We start from the raw sequence: 25,810 nt of genomic DNA, 5'->3' as shown, positions 1-25,810 counted from the left end.
GGTGTGTGTGCGCGCGCGCACACCGCCTCTTTATCCATTCATCCACTGATGGACACCCAGGCTGCCTCCACATCTTGCCCATCGTAAACAATGCTGCAATGAATAGATAGATGCACATGTTCCCTTGAAGTAGCATTTGGAGTTTCTTCAGATAAGTGCCCAGAAGTGGAATTACTGGGTCCTGCTTTGTCTCTTGTTATATTTTGTTTTAAAGCTTATTTTGTCTGGTATAAGTACTGCTACTCCAGCTTTTTTGTTTGCTTGTTTCCATTTGCATGAAATATCTTTTTCCATCTTTTTACTTTCTGTCTGTATATGTAGGTATTGCCATTTTATTATTCACATTTTTTACCTTCTTCTTCTTCTTAAGGAAGTCCCTTTAACATTTCCTGTGATGCTGGTTTGGTGGTGATGAACTCCTTTAGCCTTTTGTTGCCTGGGATTCTAAATGCTGACTTTGCTGGGTAGAGTAATCTTGGTTGTAGGTTCTTGCTTTTCATCACTTTGAATATTGCATGCCAGTCCCTTTTGGCCTGCAGAGTTTATGTTGAGAACCCAGCTGACAGTCTCATGGGAGCTCCCGTGTTGGTTGGTAACTGCTTTTCTCTGCTTTTAAGATTCTGTCTTTGTCTTTAATCTTTGCCATTTTAATTATGATGTGTCTTAGTGTGGGCCTCTTTGGGTTCATCTTGTTTAGGACTCTGTGCTTCCTGGGCTTGTATGTCTATTTCCTTTTTCAGGTTAGAGAAGTTTTCCATCATCATTTCTTCAAATAGGTTTTCAGTTTTTTGCTCTCTCTCTTCTCCTTCTGGTGCCCCTGTCATGTGAATGTTGGTACGTATTTTGTCCCAGAGGTCTCTTAAACTCTACATGTTTTTCTGGATTCTTTTTTCTTTTTGCTGTTCTGCTTGGGTGCTTTTTTGCTACCTTATCTTCTAAATTACTAATTTGATTCTGTGCTTCATCTGTTGATTCCCTCTAATGTATTCTTTATTTCAGTTTTGTATTCTTCATTTCTGACTGGTTCTTTTTTATGTTTTCTATCTCCATTTTTATGTTTCCTGTCTCTTTGTTGAAGTTCTCACTAGATCATTGAGCATCCTTAAAAACAGTGTTTGGAACTCTGCATCTGATAGATTGCTTATCTCCATTTTGCTCAGCTCTGTATTTTTCTGCAGTTTTGTTCTGTTCTTTCATTTGGGACAGGTTTCTTTGTCTCCCCATTGTGGCTGCCTCCCTGTGTTTGTTTCTATGTATTAGGTAGGGCTGCTATGTCTCCAGGTCTTAGTAGAGTGGCATCATGTAGTAGGTAAGCTGTAGGGCCCAGTGGCACAGTCTTTGTGGTCACCTGAGCCAGATGTTCCAGGTATGTCCCTTGTGTGGGTTGTGAGTGCCCTCCTGTTGTAGTTGAACCTTGGTTGCTGTTTGCTTGTCAGAGGGAGAGATTGACCCTCAAGCTGTTGGCCGGTTTTGGCATGCCCTCATGGTCTCAAAAGATATAGGAAGTTCCTGAGCACTCGTAAGCTTCCAGCAATAGAAAATTCTGCAACAAGTACAACTGGAGATGTTGGACAGAACAGGGCTCCTGTACAGATCTGGGAGGCCATTGTTTGGCCCAGAAGCTGACATATAGCATGTGCTGCAAAGAGGAAATCGCCTTGGAATCTCTGGAGGTGGCCTTATAGAAAGATCACCGGGTGGGGAGGAGCCCTGATTGTCGAATTTCATAATATTTTTTTTAAGATTTTTATTGGGGAATTGGGGGATGGGAACAGCGCTGGAGAATTGGGGGAAGGGGAACAGACAAGTTGCTGTCGTTTTGTTCTTCAGTCTAGTTGTGGAGGACGTTGCTTCACTGGCCCAAGTTGGCACCATCATTGCGCTCTTCCCAGGCGAGGCAGATCAGTCGCCGGCTTCTGGACTGCCGCTCACTGCGGCTGCTGGCCGCTCACGCTGGCTGCTGGCTACATATGGTAGCCCATGGCAACCCACTGCCACAGGGACTGCAGCCTACGCCGTGGCCAGCGACTCACGGCAGCCCAGCTCCAGGTTGAGCTGTTGTTCAGCATCTTAGCTGTAGAGGGCAGTGTCACTGGCCCTCATATGTGGGATCCGAACCAGGGCCCTCTGGTGTCCCAAGCCAGTTCTTAACAATCACGCCACCCGGCCGGCCCTCATAATATTTTAAAGAGAGAAAACACAAATATACAAAATAAGAGAAAGGGGACATGATTACATTGTAGCTATTAAAAGACACTGATTTCTTAGTTCTCTGTAAATATTTATGTAAGTAGATAAAATTGATCGGTTTTGAGAAATATATTACCAAGATAGAAAAATCTGAGGCAAGTTACCATAGGAAAGGAAAGTAAAAAGGCTTCTACCCACTCTCATCCCCAAATTTACCAGGCACATATGGTTTCACAGATCAATCACAGATGAATCATCTCAGCAAACTTTAAATGTGCAGAAAACGTCAACGTTTAATATTTAAACAAACCTTCAATATTTAAACTGCTTCATAGTGTATAAGAGGAAGAAACACATCTTTTTATGAAATGAACATAATATTGATGCCAAAATCCAGAAAGGTACATAAATACACATATAGTAAGAAACTATAAATCAATTCCACTTATAAATAACCAAATAAAATAAGGTGAAATAGAAACAAGCAGTGCAACAACAGCCAAACAATGTACTGCTATCTAGTGACCTTCATACCAAAAAGAAAAGTGTGGCTCTGGATCAGGAGTTATTGCTATAATTTGCCATATTAATGGTCTGAGGGAAAAAATCAACTCTATAGTTGATGAAAAAGGCACTTGACAAAATTCAACATCCATTTTTGATTAAAAATTCTTAAAATGTGAGTAGTTAGATACCTGCAATATGAGCAAATATATTTCATTCTAAATGAGCATCGTGTTTTAATGGAGTCACACTAGAAGTGTTCCTAGTAAAATTGGAAATGAGAAGTGTATTCAGTATCACCACTGTTATCTGACATTCTTCTGAAAATACTAGTCAATATAGTTAGACAAGAAATACAAATAAAGTATAAAAATTTTGAAGGGAGAAGGTAAATTTTTTGCTATTTGCAGTTGTATGATACATATCTAGTAATTCCTAGAGAACAAATGAAAATTATTAGAATATATAAAAAAGGATTCAGTAATATAGCTGAATACAAATGTTAATGTGAATTATGTGAATTTTTATTAAAAATTAATATAAAAATAATTTAAAAATATATAGCCTTTGTGTATATAAACTACCAGGGAGACAGCATATTGGAAGAAAATATCCTAGTTACATTAGAGAGGGAAAAAAGTAAAATACTTAGTACTTAGAAATAAACTTACTAAATGTGAAAGCAATATATAAAGAAAACTTTAATTGAGACTGAACAGAAACTTAAATAAAAAGACATACTAGTTTTTTCATAGGAAGACTCAATATTAAAAAGAAGTTGGGGGGCCCAGCCAAGTGGCTCAGTTGGTTAAGAGCATGAGCTCTGAGCAACAGTGTCGCCAATTCGATTCCCACATGGGCCAGTGACGCTGAGCTGCTGCTGCGCTGCCAACTAGCAGGATGGCTCAGCTGGTGAGAGCACGTGCTCCTAACAACAAGGTTGCCCGTTCAATTCCTGCACGGTATGGTGGGCTACGCCCACCTGCAGCTAAGATTGAACACGGCACCTTGAGCTGAGCAGCCTTGAGCTGCCGATGGGCAGCTGGATGGTGACTGGACTTGGAGCTGAGCTAGCTGCGCCCTCCACAACTAAGACTGAAGGACAACAACTTGGCTGTTCCCCTTCCCCAATTTCCCAACACTGTTCCTCTTCTCCAATTCCCCAATTAAAAAATCTTTTAAAAAAGCTGGTTCTCCCTAATTTAATCTGTAATTTAAATATCTCAGTACATATATGGACAAGATTTGTTTTTAACTAGATAAGCTGATTCTAGAGTTCACATTCAGAACTAGCCAAGAAAAGTATGAAAAAGGTAACGAGAAAGAACTAGAAATCCCTGATTTTAAAACATAGTATAAAGCTATATTAATTAAAATCCTGAGGTACTGGCTCACATACAAAGTCCAGAAACATAGTCAGATCTAGAAGGGAAATTTGACTTAAGAGAAAGGTGGCATTTCATATCAGTGGATAAAATACATACTTTTCAGTAAATTATGTTGGGGTATGTGTGTTAGCAACCTAGAAAAAATGTACTGGGACCCTTTTGTCATTCCTTAGATTCAGACTAATTCCAACTGAATCAAAGATTTTAATGTAAATAAAATGAAGGCATCAAAACACTAGAATAAATCATAAGAGAATTTTTAAAAATAATCTCAGATTAGGGAAGGCCTTTCAGTAGGACATAAACCCCAGAAGCCATAAAAGAAAGCTTGATAAAATGGAAATGTATAGAAATAACAAATTTTTGCATTGCAAAAGCACCCTGAAGAAAATCAGAAGATAAGTGACAATCTGAGAAAAATATACATAATATGTATGTTTAGAAATTGCAAGAGCGGTTGCCTCTGGGGAGGCCAAGAGGATGCGAAAGAGATACTTTACTTTTTACTTTTTATATATTGTTAAACCTTTTAAATTTTATACCATATGCATGTATTATCTATTCAGATATAATTTTTTGTCTTTATGACTTTATAAATTCTGAATTTAAGTGTACAATAGTGACGGTGACAAGGTTGTATTGCGAGTTAAGGGCTATCCCTTTCTCAAGGTCCAGTCGCTCTATATGAAAAGGAGTCAAGGTCATGCAAAAATAGGAAACAAAGTATTTATGACTACAGATTATTTAAAATCTAGACTTCCCTGTACTTATCTAGATGATTGATTTATTTTGTACTAGGCACTTCTCTTTTTCAGTTTTATTGAGATATAATTGACAATCCATCGCTGTATAAGTGTAAGGTGTACAGCATAATGGTTTGACTTACATATATTGTGAAATGATTACTACAGTAAGTTTAGCTAGCACCCATCATCTCAGATAGATATAATAATCAAATATAATTTTTAAAATACAAAAATAATATGTGCCTCTTGGAGAAAATAGAGAAAACGTTTTTAAAAATCAGTCCCATTGTCCAAAAATGAAAATCTATCAACATTTTGGCCTGTTTCCTTTTTTTAATTCTCTCATAGTCCATTCATTTATTCAATGCCTATTTATTGTTAGCCTCCCCTGAGCCAGGAAGCCTTCTAAGCACTGAGGCTACAACAGAGGACAAGGAAGGTCAAGCCCCTGCCTATTCCAGGCCCTTCGCACAGCCATGTACATGTTAGGATGAGCTTTTCAGTTGCTATAAGGTTTGCTAGAATTTTGATTGGGATTGTGTTGAATCTATAGATCAATGTGGGAAGAATTGGCATCTTAACAATACTAATCATAAATATGGTGTCTGTCTTCACTTATTTAGGTCTTCCTTAATTTATCTTATTAATGTTCTTTCGTTTTCTGAGTATAGGTCTTGTGCATATGTTGTTCAGTTTATTCCTAAGTACTTCATATCTTTATGCTATTGTAAATGGGATTGTTTTCAATTATGAACTTCAAATTGATTGTAGTAAATTGAAATAAAATTGGTTTTTGTAAATTGACCTTGTTTCCTGCAACTTTGCTAAACTTATTAGTTCTGGTAGTTCTTTTGTAGATGCCTTAGATATTTTACATAAAATGATCATATTGTCAGTGAATTAAAATTTTTTATTTCTTCCTTTCCAATTAGTATGGCTTTTGTTTTCTTTTCTTGTGTTATTGCACTAGCTAGGACCTACAGGACCATGTTGAATAAATAAAAGTGGTGAGCGCAGACATCCTTCCTTAGTCCCAGTGTGAGGGGTAAAGCATGCAGTCTCTCACAGTCAGGTACATTAGCTTTAGGGTGCCCTTCTGTTTCTAATCTGCTGAAATTTTTTATCATGATTGTTGAATTTTGTCAGTACTTCTGCCATCTACTTCTGCCATTGAAAGGATTGTATGGTTGGGGGTTTTTTGTTTGTTTATTAATATGATAAATTACATTGGTTGAGTTTAGAATGTTAAACCAACTTTGCATACCTAGGGTGAGTCCCCCCACTTGGTTGTGTTGTTTTATCCTTTTCAAGTATTTTTGGATTTGATTTGCTAAAATTTTGTTAAGGATTTTTCCATCTATATTCAGTGTATTGGTCTATAGTTTTCTTGCAATGTCTTTGTCACATTTTTGTTTTTGGGGTGTTTTTGTGTGTGTGTGTGTGTTTTTAAGATTTTTTTTATTGGGGAATTGGAGAGATGGGAACAGTGCTGGGGAATTGGGGGACGGGGAACAGACAAGTTGCTGTCGTTTTGTTCTTCAGTCTAGTTGTGGAGGATGTTGCTTCACTGACCCAAGTTGGCACCATCATTGCGCTCTTCCCGGGAGAGGCAGATCAGTAACCGGCTTCTGGACGGCCGCTCACTGCGGCTGCTGGCCGCTCACGCTGGCTGCTGGCTACACACGGTAGCCCATGGCAACCCACTGCAGAGGGGCTGCAGCCTACGCCGTCACCGGCGACTCATGGCAGCCCAGCTCCAGGTTGAGCTGTTGTTCAGCATCTTAGCTGTGGAGGGCAGTGTCACTGGCCCTCATATGTGGGATCCGAACCGGGGCCCTCTGGTGTCCCAAGCCAGCTCTTAACCATCGCGCCACTCGACCGGCCCTCTTTGTCACATTTTTGTATCAGAGCAATGCCAGACCCATAAAATGAGTCAAGAATTGTTCTGGGTTTTTTTCTTGAAGAGTTTCTGTAGAATGATATTCTTTCTTTCCTAAATGTTTGGTAAAATTTGCCAGTGAATCCACTGAGGCCACCCACCTTCCTTTGTGGAAAGGTTTTTAATTACAAATTTAGTTTCCTTAATAGATATAGAGCTATTAAGCATATCTTTTTTTGTGAGTGAGCTTTGGTAGTTTGTGCCTTTCAAGAACTTGTGTATTTCGTCCAAGTTGTTAAACTTAACATAAAATTATTAATAATATTCCTTTTTATCCTATTTAATGTCTGTAGGACCTGTACCAAGGTCCGCTCTTTCATTCCTGATATTGGTGATTTGTCTCTTTTCTTTTCTTCTTCTTGATGTCTAGCCAGAGGTGTCTTAACTTTATTGATCCTTTCTAAACCAGTCCGTGGCTTCACTGATTTTGGGTTTAATTTACTCTTCTTTTTCTAACTTTTAAGATAGAAGCTGCTATTATACATTTTAGACTTTTCTAATATAAGCATTTCAAGCTGTGTATTTCCCTTCAGTACTGCTTAAGTTATATCCCACTACTTTTGATATGTTGTATTTTCATTTTCCTTCCATTCAAAATATTCTCTAATATCCCTTGTGACTTCTTTCTATGACCCATGGGGTGTTTAGAAGCATGTTGCTTAATGTAACAGATATTGAGGGTTGGGGGATTCAGATATTTTTCTGTTACCAATTTTTATTTTAATTCTTTTGTGGTAAGGAATATATTCTGCATTATTTCAGTCATTTTGAATTAATTGAGGCTTGTTTGAGGGCACAGTGTGTATTCTATCTTAGAAGTAAGTGTTCCGTGTGCACTTACAAAGAACGTACATTCAGCTGTTGGATGGGGTGTTCTCTGGATGGCAGCTAAGTTGGTGTTGCCATGGGCTTCTGTGTGCTTACTGACCCTCTGTCTGGTTGTTCCGGCAGTCGCTAGGAGAGGAGTGCTGAAAGTATGCTTTTGGGTCTGTCAGTTTCTCCTTCCAGCTTCTGTCAGTTTTTACTCCAAGTATCTTAAAGCCTTTTGATTAGGGATACATATTTGGGATTGTCTCTGCTGAATTAATCCGTTTATCATAAAATGCCCCCCTTTATCCCTGTCATATTCCTTGTTCTGAAGTCTTTTTGAATTTTAGTAGATTTTCTTTCTGAAGAATTCTGCCAATCACTTTTTATTGAGCTTCTCACAAAATCCACCTGGAATTCTGATTGAGATTTTATAGATTTATTTGGGGAGAACATCTTCAAAATATTAAATCCTCTCATCTAAGAACATAGGATGTCTTTTCATTTATTCTAATTATCTTATTCTTTATTAGAATTTAAAAATGTTTTTCCATAGAGATTTGTGCATTTTTATTAAGTTAATTCCTGGATATTTTAGTTTTTTTCTCTTATGAATAGTATCTGTTTTTATGATATTTTCTAGTTGTCGTCTACTAATGTAGAAAAATACTATTGAATTTTAGATTGATCTAACATCTGATAACTTTGCTAAACCCTCCTATTACTTTTGGTAGCTTTTCTATTCTGTATCCTTGGATGCCTCTGCCATGAATGGGAGATGTAGAGCAGGCAGCTGACTACACAAGTGAGGCGTTCATGGGAGAGGACCTGGAAGTATACATTTGGGGATTGTTGGCATACAGATGGTACTTACAGTCATGTCGCTGGATAAGATTACCAAGGGAGTGAATGTAGACAGAAAAAGGATCCCAGGCGATGTTAACAAGTTGAGGAGATGAGAAGGAACCATTGAAGGAGCAGCGAGTGAGGAAAGAGGAAAGCCAGAGGAGTGTGGCGTCGCAAAGCCACGTGAAGAAGTGTTTCACTCACTCACAGTCTGTATGTCTGCCTCCCGCAGCAGAAACGAGTCCCTCAGGGGTTTGCTCTTGACCACTCCTGCAGGCAGTGTGGTCAGCGGTAAGAGCAGGGCTTCTGCTGTCCCTGCGGAGTGTGGAGTGTGTCATGGCAGCTAGCACAATATCTGATGCCATTAGTGCTTAAAATGTGGGACGAGCGATTCTGTTAGTAGGATATGTCAGGGAGACAGGGTGGGAACGTGGGCTACAGTTATCCTGGACAGCTCCTTTGGGGGAGCTGCGGAGCTGGCGGAGTGGGACGCACATGAGGAAGGAAGGCATTCTTCAACCCCAGGTTGGAGTTTGTGAATGCACAGTGTTTGAAAAGACTGACTCAGTGCATAAGAATACACACACAAATTGTGACTTAAAGAAAAAGAAGAGGGGAGGAAACCTATAGATTATAAAAGATGTAAGGAACATACCCATAAGCAATGTATGGATCCTGGTTCAAGCAAACCAGTTTAAAAAAAAAATGAGACGCAGGAAATTTGGCAATGATTGCAATTTGATATTTAAGGAGTTATCCTTTTTATCTATACTAGTTTATGGTTATGTATTAAAAGTCATTTCACTTTCAGAGATACACACCAAAATATTTAGAGATGAAATTACATGATGTCTGAATTTTGCTTCAAATAATCCAGTGGTGGGAAGGAGTGATGAGTGGGGTGATGGGTGAAACAAGATTGACTTCAGTTGATAGTTATTAAAGTTTGGGGGGTAGCTCTGTGGAAATTCACTTTGGTATCCCTTCTACCTTTGTATGTGTTTGAAAATTTTCATAATAAACAGAAAAAAGAAAGAATTGAAGGACTATGTTTACCACTTGTAATGTTTGACCTTATTACACTAGATTAGAATTTGAGAAACAGAAAACTCGGCTTAATATTCAACTCGAATACAGTCGCAATCAATTGAAGAAGAAACTAGATAATATTAACACATTAAAAGAAACTGTCCAGAAAGGTACAGAAGAGATTGATGACCTAAAGAAGGTAATTAATGATGGGGGAACTGAAGCCCCGTCATTGAAATGATGACTTCGTTCATTGAATAACGTTTGTTGTGCTCGTGAAGTGTTACCGAAGTGGGTGGGGGCGGATTGGAGAAATGCTTGCAGTAGAATCGGCACAGCCTCACGAATTGCTGGATGTTGAAGTGGGAGAGGAGGCGGGGGGTGCCACAGATGACTCGTGCTAACTTGGGCGGAGCAGGTTAAGGAGAGAAAATGCTGGACCTGTGGCACTTCAGCTGCCTATGTGACATCTAGATAGCAACTGCCAGCAGGAGGTTAAGAGTACAGACTCCAGGAGAAGTCTAGGCGGGTTCATGGGGGTGGGTGGGAACCATATGTGAAAGGTTGAGCCTCTCGGGCAGAGAGTTAGGCAGTGAAGGGCTGTGGAGCAAGAATGGAATTCTGGGAGGAGTGGTCACATCGGTTATGAAGTGAGCCAGTGGGGTGATATCATAGAAGCCCCCGAGTTTCAGGAGGGAGAAAATGGCGAAAGCTGTCAAAAAGGTAAAGCCTGGAAAATGTCTGTTTAGTTGGCTAATTAAGAGGTCACAGTAGCAAGAACATTTTCACTGACAACGGGAACAGAAGTCATGGGGCGGTAAACTGAGCAATGAATCTGAAGTGAAGGACAGAGGCAGGTAGTGATGACCAGTTTCTGAGAAATGCACCATGGGCGAGAGTCACAGCCACGGGAGAGCCTGCGGCAGTTCTCAGGGTAAGGGTTTATCTCAGAATGGCTGGTTTGGCTTCCCTGGTAAGATGAGCGATTGACCTTATTAATGTAAATGGCGGTGAAGCTACAATGTACATCATCTCCATCCAGGCTGAGGAGCATTATCTGCAAGCTGTGGATGAGCTCATGGCGAAGAGGCAGCAACTGCAGGACAAATGTCTCGCTCAGAATGCCACCGCTGAGAAAGTCCAAGCTCAAATTGAAGAGGAACGGAAGAAGTTTTTGGCTGTTGATAGGTAATTGAGAAGTTTATCGGTTTGAAAGACCATACGCAGAGTTTTTACAGGTTTAGCATGGATTTCACATTTATTATACAAAGTTTATTATTTGAATATGTATCCTGTGTTGCTTTTGGTCCCACATCACACCTTTCAAGTATTCTAATTTGGAGGAAAACCAAGACAGGTGGCTAGTTCTCTAGAGTGAATTCTTTTTGGTGGATGACCACGTGGACCTGTGTAGACATGGTCCCTTGCCCTGAACTCCTCTTGACACTGGGGTCCTCCTGTTGTACAGTCTCCCTCTAGTTGACTTAGCAGTGAGGGCTGTGCCTACATGGCTCCGTGTCCCAGCTCTGCTGCTGAAGATCCATGCCGCTATTCCCCATCAGTGACATGGGGGTGTAATAGTGCCAACCTCATTGAATACTGGGAAGGATGAAATGAGTGACTGTTTCTGTGGCGCTTAGAACAGTAGTACCTGGCACATGACAAGTATGTGCATTTGCCACAATGATTGTCAGTCACACTTAGAATCGACTGGCTCGTGGCACCACAGTAACAGCTGCTTTCCTGGATGATTGACAGACCACAGTGAGCACATGAAACGTGCTGCTTGTGCCCAGCCTCTTGGCATATCAGTTTCCCCCACTGTTCAAAGACCTTGTGTTTCAAGGTACAGTCAGAACGTTTGTGTCGTAGATTTTCGGGTGCAATGAAAGCTTGTTTCCTCTTTTTTTTTTTTTAAGCTTAAACAGAACCACATCTCTGTTTGTTGTCATGTTCTTGAAAACCATATAATTCTTAATGTAATTTATTTTATTTTATGGTTCTGTTTCTAGTTCCTCTTTAAAATCCTTCACTGTTTCAGCTGGTCGAACCCCCAAGCCCTCATTTCAGATAGAAGGCATTACATTAGTGATGGTGTTAGGAAAAAAGTTCAGGCTATTTATTAGGTGTGTGATGACTTACTTAGTAGACATTTCTCTTGTTAAGAGACTCTCTTGGTTTGAGGTTCTAAAATGTAGAGCTTATATTGAGAGAAATACAACTTGAAAAATTGTACAGATTTAAAAATAAAGTACAAAAGCTCTGTATTGCTGCTAGCCTGATTGAAGTAACAGTACTCATTGAATATTCAGTTCTCGCTTAGATTAATTAATCAGATTCACATCCTTTCTCAGGAGTGTTAAAATTTAAATTACAAGCATCACTGAGATCACTCTAGATCTTATAGCACTCATAGGAAATAATTTTTTCATGTAAGTTTATAACACATTTTTCTTCTTTGATGCAACTTTACATAATAAGTAAAGTATAATTACTTATCTATGTATTTACAGGGAAGCGAGAAAACGGCAAAAAGAAGCTGTAATCATTCAGTCTTCTCTGGAACAGAAACGGCTGGAGAGGCATAATATGCTGCTTGATTGCAAAGTTCAAGACATTGAAATAATTCTTTTGTTGGGGTCACTGGATGACATCATTGAAGTGGAGGTATTCTAGCAAGTGATTTTAAAATCAGTGCGGTTGTGTGGCACTTACTAGAATGCCCTGTGCTGCTTAGTGAGAGCCCAGCTCTGCAGATCCTTCCTCTTGTTGTTCTGAAGCCCCATTAGGGGCAGAAAACACATATGCTCCTCCTAGGATGGAAGAGGGCCAAACCATCATCACTGTAGAGCACTAGGCTTCCTGGGTGGTTTTCTCCTCTCCCTTGCTAATTCAGGTCCTTTTATCCCATAGGATGGACCAGAGTTTCTTACCTGTAGAGAGATACTGAAGAGAAATTAGTAGCTTTGATTAGAGGGGAAAGAGAAATCTTTCCTGACCTCCTGCAGAAAAATCCTGGGGAAGAACTGGCTCATTCTGGGTCCTGTGTCCACTCTACGGGCGCAGAGACGGAACGGGGATGTCTGGTGACAGCAGAAGTCGATGGGATCAGGAAAACAATACTCACTATACCATAGAAAGAACAAGAAATTCCAGTCAGGGACTCACCACTAGAGGCCGTCCATCTTTCATCCATCTGTCTGTTTATAAGGGAATGTGAGTTTAGAAGAGGTTTGTTAGAATAGAGGCGAGGCGGAAGCAGTCCTAATGACTGACGTCTAAATGGACGCTATTGGTCCTAGTGCTCACTCAGCTGGCGGGCCTTCAGAGTTACTCTGAGCATGCCCACCAGGAATGTGAAGCTAGTTCCTTCTTTGTTTGCTTGAAAGACTTTCATAGTCCTGGTGGGGTGTTTGTTGCAAGGTAGATGGAGTTGAATCATCCGAAAGGAAAAAGTAGTAGTTTTATTCCACTTTGTGCTGGTCAGGCCACACTGGAATATTGCAGTCACCTTTTAAAGCATGATGCTTTTTAAGAGTGAGGTGTCCAGGGGACTGAAAAGGCCCAGACCATGTCCTGCTGGGAAGAGAAGGCTTGGGGATATGATTATCCTCCTCCATTGGAAGGTGGTCTTATCTTAGCAGAAAGATCACACTTGTTTTTTCTGGTTCTGTGGGGATCCTGGGGTTGGGGGTGGGGACCACAGAGTCAGATTTCTTCTGCTCGGGAGCACTTTCTACTAGAAAGACGGACGGCCTCCAGTGGTGAGTCCCTGACTGGAATTTCATCAGCACATCTAGTGGTGGCCATGTAACGGGATGCTGTACAAGACATTTGATAAAGGCATCAGGTATAAATGGCCTCTCTCCGGAAGGCTGAACAAGGGTCACTGGGTAGAACTAATCATTTACAACAGTCGTTATAGGAGTGATTGTCCTACAACAATTGTGAGGCAGAACCTGAGATTTCCCTTCCACTGGAGGTGTTCAGACAGAGGGTGAGTTACCTGCCCTGCCAGCGTTCTCATAGAAGATTTTTCTGTTGTGGGAGAGGCTAGATCACTGGTCCCACGTCATTCTGTGAGCGTGAAGCATCTGGGGGTCCGGTTTCCAAGCTTCTGCCATTCTTGATGGCTCCCGGGTGAGGCCCGCTGTTGCCAGGCCCCAGACGACTCAGAAGTGTCATAGAAAATACAGCATGGAATCACAGAAATGGGGATTGAAAGATTCAGGGATTCAGAATTACATTCTGTATTCAAGTTCAACCTCTATTTGAGCTGTCTTAACTTGCACATAAATTACATAACATGTAGACATAATTCCAAAAGTTGTTTCATTGAGCTTGTCAGAGAATATCTAGGAAGGAGTGAGTGACAAAGGTTTTCTTCTCTCTTAGTTTGTGCATCTTGGTTTTGGGATCAGCATTACACTGACAGCCAGCCCACACTACAGCTGCATAAGTGCTCATTTATTTCTGTGTTCCTCCTTCCTGTTCCTTCCTTCACGCATAGAGTAGCACGTGTTGAAACTAGAATACATGTTGCCAGTGACTGCATGAGGCGCTGAGAATGGCGCAATGAATGCAGCTGCCAGAAATCCCTTCCTTCACGTTGCACTGGGGGAGAGACAGGCACACAAACAAAATGGCAAACAAATAAAATTTCATGTGTTTGGTGGTGACACAGGCCAAAGGAAAACTAAAGCAGGAGAGAATGGAGTGTTGGTGGGGGGTTTGCAGTCTCAGGTGGCCAGGCTGTGTGCGGCCCGAGAGAAGGTAGTCGGTAAGTAGAGGACATGAGAGATGGAGTGGCACGGGCATCCAGGGGCAGGTTGTGCAGGCAGAGGGCAGTGCCGGCCCTGCCTGGGCAGATGTGTGCCCACTCTGTTCAAGGCGGCCAGTGCAGCTGGAGCAGAGTGAGGGCAGGGGAGACTGGCACAGAATGAAGTTAAAGGGATGACAGGGCCGGGTGGCTGGGACCAGACTCATGGCCTTGCACGTCAGCTTTTAATCTGAGCGAGGTAGCAATCAGCCGGCGGGCTTGAGGCAGATGGATGAGTAGATTGCATTTCAGATAATGAGGAAAGGGTTTCCTATGTTTTCCAGCTAGGAACGGAAGCAGAAAGTACCCAGGCAACAGTTGACATATATGAAAAAGAAGAAGCCATTGAGGTAGACTACAGCTCTCTAAGAGAGGATTTGAAGGTAACTGAAAGATTGCTGCTGTTTATAACTAATTCACGGGAATACTGAATATTTAAATGCTGCAGAATAATTTTCAGACCATAGAGCATAAGTTCAGGGGAAAAAGTAGATTTCCTAATGGCTTTTGAAGAAATAGTATAGATCGGTTACTTTTTTAAATGTTTCTATCAGCATCTCTCACTGTGTGTTTTGCAGAATACTAGTACCGTGAAATGCCTCTCCAAAGGAGAGAGGTTTCTGTGCTCAGTCAGTTTTTGGAAGGGCTCCCCTTTTCTTGGAGATTCACAGTGAACTTCAGAGTCTTTGAAAAGTCCTGCAATGGGGCCAGCCGAGTGGCGCGTTGGTTAGGAGTTGGCTTGGGACGCCATCTCTGAGCAGCAGGGCCCCGATTCGGATCCCACATGAGGGCCAGTGACGCTGCGCCCTCTACAGCTAAGATGGTGAACAGCAGCTCGACCTGGAGCTGGGCTGCTGTGAGTCGCCGGCGATGGCCGTAGGCTGCAGTGGGGCTGGCCTGCAGTGGGCGTGAGCTTTCACAAGCTGCCATGAGCCACTGTGAGCAGACATCCAATGGCCAGCGAGCAACTGCCTCAGCCGGGAAGAGCGCAATTATCATAATACCAAGATGGGCCAGTGAAGCAACGTCCTCCACAACTAGACTGAAGAACAAAAGGACAGCAACTTGTCTGTTCCCCTCCCCCAATTCCCCAATAAAATCTTTAAAAAAAAAAGTCCTGCAATAGACAAAAGTAGCCAACATACTCCATCCAACATCCTGAATGTGCCCTGTCATGGTCCCAGTGTGGTTTCTTAGTATACAGCAATCCTTCATGGCTGCAGAGCATGGCCTGGAACCCAGGTTCATGTCTCTTTAATTCAGAGCTTTGCTGTCTCTCAGTCACCCCTATAGGCAAGCACTGTGTGTTGTGACTGTCCCAAGGCTCTTGCTCTCTGGAGGGAAAAGGACTGGAGCCATTGTTGGCTTTCCCACCACATATCCACAATCTTCAGAGAAGAGAGGCCTTTGGTGGTGGTGCTATTCCTAAGACTGAAGGAAGGCTTTTCCTGCAAAGTTCCAGCAATTGTCCTCTCATCGCAGCGGCCTGAGTTGGGTCACATGTTCATTGCTGACCAACCACTGTTGGATGGGGTGGACTTAGTCTTAGACCAAGCAGGCCGCCCCTGAGCCTCCACATGGGACCCGTGGTCAAATACGGGCTGTTAGGAAGGAAGAGATGGTGATGGATGCCAAGTAGCAGTGCCCACCACATCTTTTAATTTCATACGTTCTTAATGGATTTGTTAGATTTGTTGGGCTCTTTGATTGTATTTGTGGAATGTGTAGGCAATTCGAAGCTTTTGTCTTTTCTGTAGTCTACTTGGTGCTTTCATATTTTAAAAGTCCTCCCCTTATTACTGAGTAAATATTTATAAATATTTTCTTCCTGTTGATGGTTTTCCTGTTTTCATGTACCTATTTAATTCATCTGAGATTTTAGCATATGGTATGAGGTAAGAATCTGTTTTTTACAAAGGTACCTAAGTTAACCAATTTACTCAACATTTTTCAAATAATTCTTTTCCCAATGAATTAAAATGTCACCTTTATCATATATTAATTAAGCCCCTCTGGGAGGCCAGGAAAACCTTCCTGGAAGGTAATGGCTGCCCCACTTGTTCCCTCCGTCCTCGCTCGAGGTAGTCCTAGTCATTGTTCAGGTCTCAGCTTCAGTGTCACCCATCGTGAAGGTTTGGATGTCCCCTCCCTGCCCTGTTGCACCCCTGCTTGCCTGTCAGAGGGTTTCCACGGTGTGGATGTCTGACTCCCTGTGCGCTCTCGAAGGGCAAGGACAGAACGGTTTCATACGAATCCTCAGTGTCTGATACACAGTAGAGGATCAATACATTTTAATGAATGAGTGAATGAAGCTGATATAGGAATTGTTGCTTTTTAGCCAGATTAAGAAATAGGGAAGTGAAGCGCATTTCAAGAGAGTGGCGTCTGTAACACTAGAGCCACGACAGAGCGCAGCTGACTGGGAAGCACCTGTCAGACTCCCAGGTGGCTGCGAGGGAGGGAGGGCGGGAGGGTAAGTCCGGGGCTGGGATCCGTCAGCACTCGGATGGAAGGCATGCTGGTCACTGCCATTCCGTCCACTAACAGGAGCTGCAATCCGATGAAGAAGTCGAGGCCCACCTTAAACTCCTTCAGCAACAAGTGGCATCCCGAGAAGATGTCCTGCTGAGGACCACGGCCCCTAACCTAAGAGCCCTGGAGAACCTGAAGACTATCCGAGACAAGTTTCAGGAGTCCACAGAGGGTGAGCTGAGCTTCGCTTGTTCGCAGGACCACATTTGGGGCGCTTGGGTTTTGATTTCTATACCACTTAACAACCCCCCTAGATCTTACCTTAGTTTTATTATATTATTTTTCTCTGTTGTCTTATATTGCTGTGTACTTTTCATACTGAATCACTAATTGCTTCCTTTTTGAAAAGTGTTCTACTTTAATTTAAAAACAGATTTATTGGCTATTTTAGAACACGATTTATTTTTTCATGTCAGCCCAATAGGCATATTAGATACTCTATTAGAACTTGGCATCATTATTTAAAAATTAGTCCTACCGGAAAAAAGGCTCAACAACTCTAAGAGCCATGCTCATGGAGTTAATAATTGAGGTATTTTAAATGTAGATTTTACTCAAGACAACCAACCTCAAAATGCAAGTTTAAAAATATTTTATGCTTTAAAGTTTAAATAAGAGAAGCTCCTCAGTGGTCTCTAAAATAAAGTACATTGATTTTCTCTTAGCTTTTGAGTCCAGCAGAAAGGAAGCCAGAATTTGTAGGCAAGAGTTTGAACAGGTGAAAAAGAGGAGATATGACCTTTTCAGCCAGTGTTTTGAGCACATCTCAGTCTCAATTGATCAAATCTACAAGAAGCTCTGCAGAAACAACAGTGCCCAAGTATGTATTCTTCACCCCAAATATTAGTGGGGACTTCGCGTTATTGGTGGTGTTTTTTCTGGTGGGAAATAAATACCCACCACATTGAGTGACTCACTTATGTGGCACAGTCAACTCATGAGATTGGGTATCATACTGACCCGTGTTCCAAAGCCCACTCACTCTACCTCTGGCCAAGCTGGACAAGTCCACGTCGCTCTGGTCCTGTTTTTTCATCTGAGAAATGCGTGGGTCATACCATCGAATGTCCAAGTTCTCTTTAGTTTTGGAGTTCTGCTCTCTGGTACTAATTTGATTTTGTAGACCTGCCAATGGTTTCTAGTGAAGGTAAGGTGAAGTAGAGGATCTTGGGAAATGGTTGGCGTGGGGCCTGTGGAGCTGACCTAAGTAACAAAGGTGAGGGAAAGAACTAAAGGCAGGATCCACATCCAGATGTGCCCACTGTAATGGTGGCCTCTGTGCGCACCGCCCAGTCCATTGTCAGCATCCACAGCAAGCACTGTGGAACTGAACGTGGAATGAAGGTGTAGATCGGATCTTAGACATCTGCTTTTATTTTCTCGTGGTGTTCTTTTGGGACAGAGAGGATATCCCTCAGCAGATATTTAGAATTTCAACCAAAAATTATTTTTAGTAAAGTAAGACTAAAAAAAGACTCATTAACTCCTTGAGGGCAGGCTTCATCCCTGTGTCTACAGTACACAGCCCGTAACAGGCGTTCAGTGACTGGTGGACAAACGGACCAATGAGTGAACTGAATGAAGACTGGTGTTAAGACTGCAGATGTACTGCTGAGGCTCGAACGCGGTCCACTAGGAAGGCCTGAGACTTTCCGGTTGTCATTGTTTCCTCTGCTCCCCACCCAGACAACCCTGTTGTCGTGATTACAGGTGGAGCTAAATACATTTACAGGCATTGGTATTTTCCCATCAAAATGGAGGACAACCTAACAATAGAATATTTTGCAGTTAAACTCTTGCAACTCCAAATTGAAATTTACTAATAGCTTTTCTGATATTGCTAAATAAATAGCATGTGTTTCAGGCATTTCTTAGCCCAGATAACCCAGAAGAGCCTTACTTGGAGGGAATTAGCTACAACTGTGTGGCCCCAGGCAAACGGTTCATGCCGATGGACAACTTGTCGGGGGGAGAGAAGTGTGTGGCGGCTCTGGCTCTGCTCTTCGCTGTGCACAGGTAAGGTCACGGAGCCATGGGCTGTGCATCAGGGCAGAGCCCATGGCTGCCTACCGAGTTCTGTCCATTACTCGTCTTTAGCTGTGTTTAGTATTAGGTGATACAAAACAGTTTTCTTCAGCCAGACAAGTCAGGCTATGTTTATGTCACTAACAATTTAGACAGCAAATCTGAGAATTCAGTCTTTGACAGATTTTTATTCAATTTCTGTTATCAGCGCCTACTAATATTTCAGCTTTAGAGAACAGAAAGAAGAAAAGTAAATATTTGGAAGGGCCAGACGAGACATCAGAATTGCCAAAAAAAACCCAAATAAAACAAAAACACCCAACTTGTATATTATTTTCCTAGTCTATATTCAGAGAGCTGTTTTGTAAAGAATGTTAAGCATGTATTCTGAAGAAAATGTTTCACCTCCTTATTTCCACTGATGATCGTGTCACACCAAGCGTCATGCCAGGGTTCAGCTCCTAGCGGATGAACGCAGGGTCCGGTGAGGCCGAAAAAGGAACAACAGAGCCACAGACAGCGGGTTCATGCCACTATATTACATTCTCAATGGCGGCTGGTCGAGACACTAGAAGCAAACATACGCCAGTATCCCAATAAGGGGTCTTCCTGCTGACACAAGAAGTAGGGTCAGCACAACCTACGACCTCCCCGCTTGCTAAAGCAGCCGCAGCAGTTGTATGCAGAACAGCGGCTAATGGCCAACTGGCTACAGCTGATGGCAACCAGTCACAGCTGACGGCCATCCAGTAACCAAACCAGCACCCTTCCAGGTGAACTGCACTTCTGGTACTCCATCCCAACAATGGTGACACAGTTTGTTAAGATAAATCAAGAAAAAGTTAGCTAAAATTAAGGCAATTAACTTCATTCAAAGCAGAGATGATCTAAAGTGTAGATGCTGCTGCCTCATTTCATGATCAGGAAGATTGACATAAAAGCTCTACAGCTGATTTTTACTGGTCTCAAGAAGGAAAAGGAATGTGTCATTTCAGAAAAGAAAAAGAAAATCCCTTTAATGCAGAGGGATTTGGGGAGAGCAGGAGCATGGATCTAAACATGAGCCTGTGTTGAGTAAATCTTACCAGAATAAGACTTTCGAGGTGTCAGCCCCTCCATTTATTTATTCAGTGGATATTCACTAAATATTTACTGGGAGTCAAGTGTTGCTGTGGGCACTAGAGAGACAGCAGTGATCCAAAAAATCCGCGCCCCTGATCGTTCATGCTAGATGGGGAAGACAGATGATAAATAAGGTCTATTAGCAAACGAATTCTCCAATGTGGAGATGATGAGAAATGGCAAATGCTGTAGAGAAGAAAATGGAAGCGGGAATGGAGACAGTGAGCAGCAGGGAGGGGTTGGCTGTATTAAAGAGCCGTGGGAGGCCTCCCTGAGAAGGGAACATTGAGCAGAGATGTGGATGCTGAGGAAAGAGTGTTAGACGTGAGGAGCGGCCAGTGCAAAGGCCCTGAGGCCAGAGTGCGCCTGGCACCTGCAGAGAACGGACAGTACGTGGCAGTGGCAGGCATGGGGTTAGGAAACTTGTAGCAGTCAAGGTGGAAGGTAGCGATGGCTCGGGCCAGGGTGAGGGCAGAAGGTTGAGCAGACAAGGCAGAGGGTGTGCGGAAGGAGTCGGATGACTTTAGCCTAATCAGCTCGAGTGATGAGAGCTGCTGTTAACTGGAGGGAATGGGTTCCCAGGGGCAGGTGAGGAGTGTGGTTTTGGATGAGTTTGAGCTGTTTATTAGACACCCGTGAGGTAAATTGTTGAGTAAGCTGTTGGATGTGTGAGGCGAGAGTTCAAAAGAGAAATCAACGGGCCGGCCGAGTGGCGCGATGGTTAAGAACTCGCTTGGGATGCCAGAGGGCCCCGGTTCGGATCCCACATGTGAGGGCCAGTGACACTGCCCTCCACAGCTAAGATGCTGAACAACAGCTCAACCTGGAGCTGGGCTGCCCTGAGTCGCCGGCGACGGCGTGGGCTGCAGTCCCTGTGGCAGTGGATTGCCATGGGCTACCGTGTGTGGCCAGCAGCCAGCGTGAGCGGCCAGCAGCCGCAGTGAGTGGCCGTCCAAAAAAGAAGCCGGCGACTGACCTGCCTCGCCAGAGAAGAGCGCAATGATGGTGCCAACTTGGGCCAGTGAAGCGATGTCCTCCACAGCTAGACTGAAGAACAAGACGACAGCAACTTGTCTGTTCCCCTTCCTCCCAATTCCCCAGCGCTGTTATCCCCCAATCCCCCAATAAAAAATCTTTAAAAAAAAAAAAGAGAAATCAACTATCCCTGGAAGTGTGGGAGCCACCCACGTATGGGTGGTATTTAAGATCAGATGACTCACCAAGGGGGCTCATCAGATAGAGGAGTGTCCCCTCCAGGACCCTCCCCAGGCGACACAGTATTACATAGGAGCTGGCAGACAGGACTGGGAGGGAGCAGCGGTATGGCAGGGGAAGTAGACCCACACCTTCACCTCCGGGAGCAGCGGGAGGACCAGGTTCCACCTGCAGAGCTCCCGTGGGGTGCGGGATGCGGTGGCACTGAGCAGCAGCGAGCACTGAGTGTCCAAGAGGATGTGTGTGTTCATCCTGAATACTGTTAGTCCTCTCCTCCATCTCATAAAACGGATGGAAAGTTGTAACGTCTCATTTTCCTTCTAGTTTTCGGCCGGCTCCATTCTTTGTTTTAGATGAAGTGGATGCAGCCCTGGACAACACAAACATTGGCAAAGTAAGTTTCTCTCTGCTTTAATTTCCAGGACTGCCGTTGCCTCTGACTGGAGCCCCTGTGTGAGTGCAGCCTCTTAGCCAACAGCTGGTCCCCTCATCCTTCAGCTCAGCTGGCGGCTCCTCACTGAAGCTGCCTGTCCTGCCACAGCTGTGTCCTGAGGACCCTGGGTGCAGCCAGGACCTGCGCACAGGCAGACCACCCAGGCCCCGCGACGCAGGGCTGGGCAGGCGGCTTGTTAAACTGTGGCTTGAGTCTGAGTTCCTCCCCCAACATGCCACACATTCTGAGCAGTTTCTTCACCAGGACCCATCTCTGTCCAGCCTGTTTTGTTCTTACTCTCATTCCTTAGAACAGACCTTCCTGAAGGAACCGCGGAGTCCACCTCTAACCAAACGATGGGTTACGGATTATGAATACGTACATCATGGCCATCCTTTCCCCATGTTCAGGCTTTGAGCTGGTGAAATGGGAAGTCGGAAGTTTACATGGCAGCCCTTCTTCACCCTCATAAAACATCTGTGTGGTCGCTTTTGTTTTATCTTGTTAGGAAGACTGATTGCATATTTACAGGATATTGTAGAGAGAGCTTCATTCTTAAAAATATTCTGAAGTTTTAGATCATAGATTTAAATGAGGTTTATATATTTTTTTACTAACCTCTTTATTTTAGAATCGGAACTATTTCCATTTCTGCAGTTGTGGTGGACATACTGAATTACCAGGAAGGCAAGGGCCTTGTCACCTACAGTGCGCAGACTGAGACATGTAGAATCACTGTCCGCAGAGCCCAGGACAAGGCCTTTCCTCCTTGGTGAAATGTGTGCTTTTGATTTCCTCCCAGGTATCAAGTTACATCAGAGAGCAGACTCAGGAACAGACTCAGATGATAGTCATTTCCCTGAAAGAGGAGTTCTATTCCAAGGCCGATGCCCTGATAGGCATCTACCCAGAGGTAAAGGAGGAGGGGGTCCCGGCAGCACCCCCAGTCCACGTGGCGTCGACAGACACTGATTGCTGCAGTTGCTAAATATAGGCTTGAATGATTTTTTTAAATCAAACAAGATTTAAAAGGAACTCATATTTTTCTGTGGCAGTACACAGAGATTTTAGATATTTTAAGTGAAAAAGTACATTGAAAATTGTAGAATATGATAGTTTATAAAGTAATAATACATATTACAGAGTAAACTGTTAACATTGTATTTCATATTTCTGTAATGTTTGAATGTTTTAGACAAAAACAAATGCACTGTGGTAGAACGAACAAGGAACCATTTATCTTTCAAAAGTACCAGAAGAAAACAAAGAAATTGACTGGAAGATCCAAGTTGTAGAGTAACTTTTACACTCTGAACACACCTTTCTGAGGTGCTTCAAAATGCTTACCTGAGCTGGTGGAGTAGAGCAGCTAATTCTAATCATTCAGTTTGGGGACTGTTAGGTTTTATTACTTCCTGAGTTTTTCTTCAAGCTAAGATAAAAATGGATTTCCCTTGCTGTGCTTACACAATGTTAGGGACCACTGTAAATACGCTGCAGGAAGAAATGAAAATTCTCATTGGAAGGGGAGGGGGAAACGTCCTTCTCTGTCCATCTTAGGATCTCTGGCTGGGGCCTGTCAATCAGCCTAGCAGATGGGTTAGGAGAGAAAAATAAATAGGAGCCATAAACACGTGCATGGAGCAGGTGCCCAGAGCACAGCAGCGAGGAGTAACCCACCCAAAGGGTGGCCACTGCGTGGACTGCTCCATCGCCTTAGGCTGAAGCGAGGGAGGGGCTTGGGGCTTCAGGGTGGTGACAGGGCAAGTAATGGTGGTGACAGGCAAAGTGTGGGAAAGGGGTGTTCCATCGGGTTTGCTCTGCAGACTCAAGTAGGTGCCTTCTCCCTTGAGACCCTTAAGGGCACCGAGGGTGTCATCTTGCACATAAACGTAGATTCCCTTTACAAAAGGAAAGCCTGGGCCCAGCTTTGAGCTTTTCCTGCATCGATGGTTCTCAACAGCTCAAAACAATCCATATACCAGAGAGCCATATTGGGGAGGCATATTCTAGTACCTTTTACCAGATAATACAAAAAATAAAGAAAGCTGATGTAAATGCTTCTTAGGCGGCTAGAAGGAGTTTCCTTTTAAAATGCAAATCGATTCACCAATGGCCCTTATTTTGCGTTTACTAACACCTTTCCCCAGAAGTGGAAAGACTGATTTGACTGTCTGCCTCCATTTCAGTATGATGACTGCATGTTCAGCCGAGTGTTGACCCTCGATCTTTCTCAGTATCCAGACACCGACGGCGGAGAAAGCAGCCAGAGACAGCGGGAGAGTCCTGTGGGGACCTAGAGTGCCCTTGAGCGGCTGCCAGCCCAGGGCAAACAGGACAGCCCTGAGGCGGTCAGGGTCATCGTTGTTCAGTTCCCACGCCAATGTTCAAACAGCCCTGAATAACATACTCCTGGAACAAGCAAGACGGCCTGCGTGCCATTCCAGGAAAAGCTTGTTACCAGCCAAAGATGTGGTAGTTCGGTTCCATTAGTGTTCAGGCCCCACCCCCACAGGTAGTTTCTGAGAGTTAGGTTTGCGTGAGTTTTGAAAAGAAACCAAAGGTACAATTTTGTACCACAGTTTTAACTTCCATTTTGAAAGCCAGTGAAAAAATGTTAAATTCTACATCTTCACGCTGGTCTTGCCTTGTACGTTTAATCTTTAAGGGATACTCTTGGTTTCTAAGTATACTAGTTACAGGGCGTTGCACCTGGGTTTTATAAGAACTTATTTCACAGACACTGATGTCAATATTTAAATTATCAATAAAAAATATTCAAATTTCAAATGTCTCCAATCTACATTTTATGAACAAAATTAAAATTTTATGTGAAATTGAATAACATCTGCATCAATGCAATCTAAATTTTCCTAAATATAATTTCTGTTAAGGAAATACTGAAGAACACAGGCTTTCCCAGGTAACAACTGACTTCTCCACTTAAATCCATTGTTACAGGTGGGAAAAAAGTTGCAGAATTTTCAGCCATACTGCATCTCCGTTTCAAAACGGCATAAAAACATCTGAGGCGCTGGTCATCTCCTGTTTGTGGCCCAAGTACCAGCCAAGGAGTGGCCTCAAATAACGGACTTGCTTCTGCACATTCACGGTTTTGTGTAAACCGTGCACGCTGCGCCCACGAAACAGCTCAAGTCACCTGCNCCCCCCCCCCCTCAGCGCATGCCGTGAACTGTATGTAGCACAAGCCACCATTTGTCCTTTGTTCCTGTTTCAGTCTTGGCAATACCATGTAAGTCACTGACTTTTCTGCCTTGAAAGACATCGACTTAACATTGAGGTGTCCCCTCAGTGCCACCTGTGCTCTGTGGACCCTTATCCACCTGGGCTGTTCGCTCCCTTAACTTGGGACCCAGGTTGTCAGTAAGCCTTCAGAGCAGTCAGGTTAAGGCAACATACTCATTCCTGAAACTGCTGTGCTGTGCGAAGTCCCAGTGACAGCCGTCGGGCTTGGGCACCGTACCCCAAAACACATAGGAACCTAATCAGATAATAGCTGGTTTCCACACATTAAATGGTTAAGAAACGCCCAAGTACCATAGGGTAAATATGGCGCTGGATCTCAGAAGCCCTGAGGTGGCTTGTGAAGTGGGCATCACGGGGGCAAGTGGTGAAAGGCGGTGTCCTGGGCTGGGCACATTCCCAGCCTGGCTCCGCGCCCACGGCCCTCACCCAGCGCGGAGGTCAGCAGCTTCTCTAGGGCCAGCGAGCGGGTCTCAGGCTTCCGTGAGGCAGCCAGGAGGCTAGTAGGTAGGCGCCTGCCTAACAATTTAAAACGTAACCACTTAAAAAGGAAAAAACACTGTAGCTGGAGACACTAACAGCCAGCCAGGCTTTGTCCCCAGGCGCCCCCCCCCCCCCCACGTCGTGTCTCACAGACAAAGCCACAGAGCAGAGGAGGCGTGTTCAAAAGTTTCCTTTCTAATTTCTCAATCAAGCTGGAGTGTGTATTTGAAAACAAACCTTCCAGAACAGACTAGATTCCTTCACTACAGGAGGCCTCCTTCCGGGAGCTGGGCCTCAGGCCCACTTTCAGATTCACAGAGCCATCCCTGATGGCACTTTTTCAATAGGTCTTAAAAAAAAACCATGTATAATGTTGGCTTTTTTTTTTTTTAAACTAAACAGTCAAGCAATCATTTACTTGACTTCACAACTGAGGAGCCACTCAAGTGTCACAAAGTCAGTTATACC

General features: G+C 43.4%; 1 protein-coding gene across 2 annotated transcripts in view; it reads left to right on the top strand.

The window, feature by feature from the left end:
- SMC1B (structural maintenance of chromosomes 1B) overlaps positions 1-25,783 on the top strand; it is a 61,640-nt gene extending 35,857 nt beyond the window's left edge. Inside the window, exons 16-25 of one of the 2 annotated variants that reach the window (XM_019651715.1) lie at positions 9,507-9,648; positions 10,492-10,637; positions 11,963-12,116; positions 14,553-14,651; positions 16,816-16,972; positions 17,466-17,620; positions 18,665-18,816; positions 21,487-21,556; positions 22,398-22,508; positions 23,785-25,783. In XM_019651715.1, the coding sequence (XP_019507260.1) occupies positions 9,507-9,648; positions 10,492-10,637; positions 11,963-12,116; positions 14,553-14,651; positions 16,816-16,972; positions 17,466-17,620; positions 18,665-18,816; positions 21,487-21,556; positions 22,398-22,508; positions 23,785-23,895 (1,297 nt within the window). In that variant the 3' untranslated portion in view covers positions 23,896-25,783. The remainder of the gene's footprint in view (positions 1-9,506; positions 9,649-10,491; positions 10,638-11,962; positions 12,117-14,552; positions 14,652-16,815; positions 16,973-17,465; positions 17,621-18,664; positions 18,817-21,486; positions 21,557-22,397; positions 22,509-23,784) is intronic. The other variant, XM_019651716.1, reaches the window with a different exon arrangement.
- The last annotated feature ends 27 nt before the right edge of the window (positions 25,784-25,810 follow it).

The sequence above is a fragment of the Hipposideros armiger genome, unplaced genomic scaffold (genome assembly GCF_001890085.2).
Source record: "Hipposideros armiger isolate ML-2016 unplaced genomic scaffold, ASM189008v1 scaffold_164, whole genome shotgun sequence".
Lineage (NCBI taxonomy): Eukaryota > Metazoa > Chordata > Mammalia > Chiroptera > Hipposideridae > Hipposideros > Hipposideros armiger.
The sequence above is the reverse complement of the archived record's forward strand: the minus strand, read 5'-3'. Positions and strand labels throughout refer to the sequence as shown.